The sequence below is a fragment of the Hyaloscypha bicolor genome (genome assembly GCF_002865645.1).
Source record: "Hyaloscypha bicolor E unplaced genomic scaffold K444scaffold_183, whole genome shotgun sequence".
In the NCBI taxonomy this organism is placed as follows: Eukaryota; Fungi; Ascomycota; class Leotiomycetes; order Helotiales; family Hyaloscyphaceae; genus Hyaloscypha; species Hyaloscypha bicolor.
Window position 1 is genome coordinate 344,759 of NW_020194685.1, and position 4,842 is coordinate 349,600.

The 4,842-nt window shown below is 33.7% G+C and overlaps 1 protein-coding gene across 1 annotated transcript; it reads right to left on the bottom strand.

Annotated features, from left to right (window-relative positions):
- Positions 1 to 481: 481 nt before the first annotated feature.
- K444DRAFT_621506 (FAD-binding domain-containing protein) lies at positions 482 to 2,431 on the bottom strand. The gene has a single exon (XM_024881925.1). It carries the CDS (start codon positions 2,272 to 2,274, stop codon positions 727 to 729), a length of 1,548 nt encoding a protein of 515 aa, XP_024727029.1. The 5' UTR covers positions 2,275 to 2,431; the 3' UTR covers positions 482 to 726.
- Positions 2,432 to 4,842: the final 2,411 nt, after the last annotated feature.

Below are 4,842 nucleotides of genomic sequence, written 5' to 3' on the forward strand. Positions count from 1 at the left end.
GGCTTAAAAAGCAAAATAGAATTTTTTTTATAAAGATAATTTAAAGCTAAAAAAGAAAAAACTAGAATATAAAAGGCTATAAAGAAGTATATATATCCTATAATATACTAGTTCCAAAGGGGCTTAGCCTTCTAAATATTTCTAGTATATTCTAAGCATACTTCCCTAGTAAGGCGGCCGAGTTACATACGTCTAGGAGGCATCTGGGCATCTGATGAATCGTGACAAATACTAGAGAATTAGAGATGAAAGTGGCTCCAAATAGAGCCGCACGGGCAATGCTCATTTGGTACCTGGACATTGGAGGCTTGTCAAGCGCGACAATGATTGTAATATTCTTCGAGGCTTGTGAAATCTCGATGTCTGCTATTGAGTTTGAAACATTTGTTATGGTATTTCGTTATAACATTTAGGGTTGAGCCATTACTGGTTGCGTTAAATTAAAGAGCACTCGTGGATAATATTTAACTATAGGCAAGCTAAGGTTTTCTTTCATTTGTCCTATAATGGCTATAGTAAACATGAGCCAAGAATGGAGATTAGTCAACTGGGGTAATTGTATACTTTTAACACAGCTTGCGACGCTGTAGATCTAAATATTGAACAAATGCCATCCACAAAAAGACATGATATTAGCACCAGCCAAGGCTATTTAGCCACTTCAAGCTATTTGCAATACCTCTCCTAATTCAACCCCGTTGTTTAGAAGACACCCCGCCCATTTCCTCAATCTTCTTTCAAGGCTGGGAATGAAGAGCTCGATTCCTTCTGCAACAAATACTCACCGCCTCTCCACGCTTTATACACGCCATACAGTCCACTAAATGGCCAAATGCTCCAGAAAAGCCATAGCAACCACGCCATCCACAAAGTGTGGATAGCCCGCTCCTCGGCTTCAACGTCAACCTTCACCTTATCATAAACACTCGGCAGGTACGACGCCCCATACTTGGCTCGGAGCTTATCGTATGCCGCACGTTCGTAAATGCTCCAGAATTCCTCCTTGGTGTAGTACGCGTGTGCATATAGCCACTTTCGCCCACCGAGCTCGTCAACTTTGTGCTCAAGAAGCCGATTCTGGCGAACAAACTCGCTCCGGTTCTTCGAGCCCGGCCCCCAAACACCGAAGTTCATCATGAATTCAGGTGAGCCTTTCGGATCTGCAAGACTTGCGTACAAACCATGGCGGGCTTCAGGACAGCCACCATCACGCCGTTGCCGCAGTGGACACAGCCATAGCGGGTATAAGCCGAACGCATCGTGCAACCACTCATGAAATTTGGGCGCGGCGTCATATGGCAATGCCACGTCCTGGATAATATACATGCGTGACTGCCCGCTAGCATGTAGCGCGTGGTACATGATGCGGGTGTGCATGAAGCGGTCGAGAATAGAGCGGGTGATGCGGTTGAAGGGGGTGATGAAGTAGCGGAAGGCGTAGCGTCCCACCCAGAAGCCTCCGCGGTCGTAACGGAATAGGTAATCCACCAGCGGAACGTACTCCGTGACAGGTTCCTCCCGAGGGGTGTTTATGTCTACTCTCCGTTGCACATGGATGTAGAACCATGGGTCACTGCGGCGTGTAAATTGCTGTACATGAGCTCCGGCGGGAAGGGAAGAGGTGAGGCGGCCGGAACAGATGACAATAGAGTCTCGTGCAAAGACGATTCCATCCAGATAATCGACCGTAGGGTTCGCCGTCTGGGCCTCGAATATCTTCATTGCATCGGGCATAGTCGACGCAGCATAATATGACAACTCGACGTACTTGGTTGCCTCCCTCAAGCGAACTTCCAATAGCGTTACAACACCGAGCGTTCCGAAGGACGAGGCGGCTCCCCAGAATACATCAGGATTCTCGGTCCTTGATGCCCTCGTCGTAGTGCCATTGGCAAGTACCATCTCGATCCAGTTTACGGTCCCGTCGAAAAAGCCATAGCGAAACGAACTGCTCTCCCCCGACGTGCCAGAGAATCCACCTCCAGCCGTGATGCCGGGGAATTCCATGACAACCAAGGGTATTAGGCCGTGCTCGAGGGTCGCCTGCAAAAGAGCGTCCATGGGAACATTAGGCTCGACAATGGCCGTTTTCGCCTCCGTGTCAATGCGAAGGACTTGGTTGAGTTTGCTTGTATCCACGGTGTTGTCCAGATAGCGCGACGAGTCGCGGGTGCTATTCGTCGAGCCGTGATAAATGCGAAATGGCTGCTGCACTTCCGAGAAAGAGCGGACGCTGGCTTCGATGGCCGCAACAGCAGTGCCATGCGCTTCCATGGCTTGGCTGATGGAGAGATGACACGGCGAGGATGGTGTGGATATGGGTGCGACTAAAGTTTGTGGTCAATGAAGGTCAAGCGGGTGAAATTTATCTTGTTGATTCCTTTTGCTATGTTTAGCCAGTTGGACGTTCCGGGTGAGAAGTACACGCAGCCATTTCCGCACCCGGTTCGGGCCAGCTCGCCATGCTCGAAACTCCGACATCGATTTTTTAGTTTATATATTAGTGTCGGAATAGCTGCACTGCGAATTTCCTGGTCATGTGACTAGTCATGTGAGCTCGCGTCGCATGCGTGACTCGACCGGTAGACTAGTCCCCATTAGGCTCAGTAGATTTAGGGATCGCATATCAACACCACGATCTGCGATCCTTACTTCCGAATATCAACCACTTCACTAACTTTGACGCACCAGCATCCCACGCATATTACGTAACGGTGCTACGCGTTACTGGTGAACCGACAATTAGATTAAAAAAAACAACCATATATCTAATAAAGATAAGTTTTCTAATACAATTATAGGCTATAATTATTACGATTCATTAGATGCCTAGATGCCCAGATGCCTCCTAGACGCACGTGACGCGGCCGCCTTACTAGGGAAGTATGCTTAGAATGTACTAGAGATATTTAGAAGGCTAAGCCCCTTTGGAACTAGTATATTATAGGATATATATACTTCTTTATAGCCTTTTATATTCTAGTTTTTTCTTTTTTAGCTTTAAATTATCTTTATAAAAAAAAAAATATTTTGCTTTCTAAGCCCTAAATATTATATTTATAATAGTATTTAAAACTTATTTTCTTTAATTCTATAAAGAATTTTAAATAAACTAATTTAGAACTATTAGAAATATAAGTAATAGATTTTAGAATAATAAAAGCAAAAAGCTTTAAAACTCCTAAAAGAATTAGATATTTATATTTTTATAAATATATATTAATAATATATTAGAAATCTTTTTAAAAAATCCCGAAAATTAAAAAACTTTTATATAAAAGCTATTCTTTAATTAAATTTTAGAATAATAAATACTTATAAACTAGTAATCTAATTATTATTTTTAAGTTCTATTTTATAATTTTATAGGTTTTATATATATTAATAATAATAAGATTATTAGAGAAAATATAATAAAAGAAAAAATATAATAAATTAATTTCTTAGAATATATATAATTAGAAACTATATTAATTTCTATTGAGATTTCTAAAGCTTTTATTAGTTTAGATTATTCTATTAATAGCTTTTCTAAATCAAATATTCTATTAATATTCTAAGAATTTTATTAAATAAATTTATAAAAATAAAATTCTTTATTTTATTATAAAGTCTCTAAAAAACTAATAATGTATATTACTATTAACAGAATTTATATAAATGAACTAGAAAATCTAATACTTTATTTTTAAATATTAATATTATTATAAAAAGCTATTAAAATAATATTTATAAAGCTTTTTTATATTAGAATATTTATAATTATAATAAAGCTATTTTCGAAAATATTAAGTTTTATAATATTAAATTCAAAGGAAATATTAAATATTATATAATTATAATAAATTAATTTATAATAGCTTTAGTTATTTCTATTTTATTTGTTTTTATTATTTCTATAATTCTAGCTATTTCGAATTTTTTTCTAAAAAATTCCGAACTATTTTTTATTTATTTTTATTTAAAATCTTTTATATCTTATATATTTTTAGAAATACTAGAATTATTAAGTTTCTAGATCTAATTTTCTCTATTAGAGATTATATTATCTTTAATAACTAGCTAGTTTAAATTAAAAACAAGTTATAAAAAATATTAATTTATATTTTTTAAAGAATCTTAAATTTATTTATATTTCTAATAGATTTATAAATAATATTCTTATTTTAACTAATTTTTATAGAAATAAAAATAATTCGAATTAATATTATTAGTTTTTAGAATTATATTCTTATTTAAAAAAGCTATATTCTAATTCTAATAAAATATAAAATACTTATTATAATTTTAATAAACTTTAAATATATTTTAATTAAATATTTTAGGAATTTTATATTTTCTTTTTATAATTATTTATAAAAAGTAATATTAGTTTATATTTAATATTATATTATTAATAATTAGTAAATTAAGGCTATATATAAAAAGACTAAAAAATATAAGAAAATAAAAGCTATTTTAGCCAAGTTTATTTCTAGTATTATATTTTTTTATATTTTTTTATATTTTTAAAAAAGAATTTGAAGTATTTATATTTATTATTATTATTAAAAAAAAATTTATAAGTATAAATAATATCTTATAAAAACTAAAAATTTCTTAATTATTAAATCTTATAATTATAATAAGTTTAATTATTATATTAAGTATTATTTTATTAGAATATTTAATATCTATTTTAATAAAATATTTAGAGAATTCAAGTTCTAATTCTAATATAAAACCGGAAAATAAATACTTTTAAAAAAAGTTTTTATTTTAAGAACTTATAATATAAATTTAGTAAAAATTAATTTAATTTATCTAATAAAAATAAATACTTTTATAATACTTTATATTATT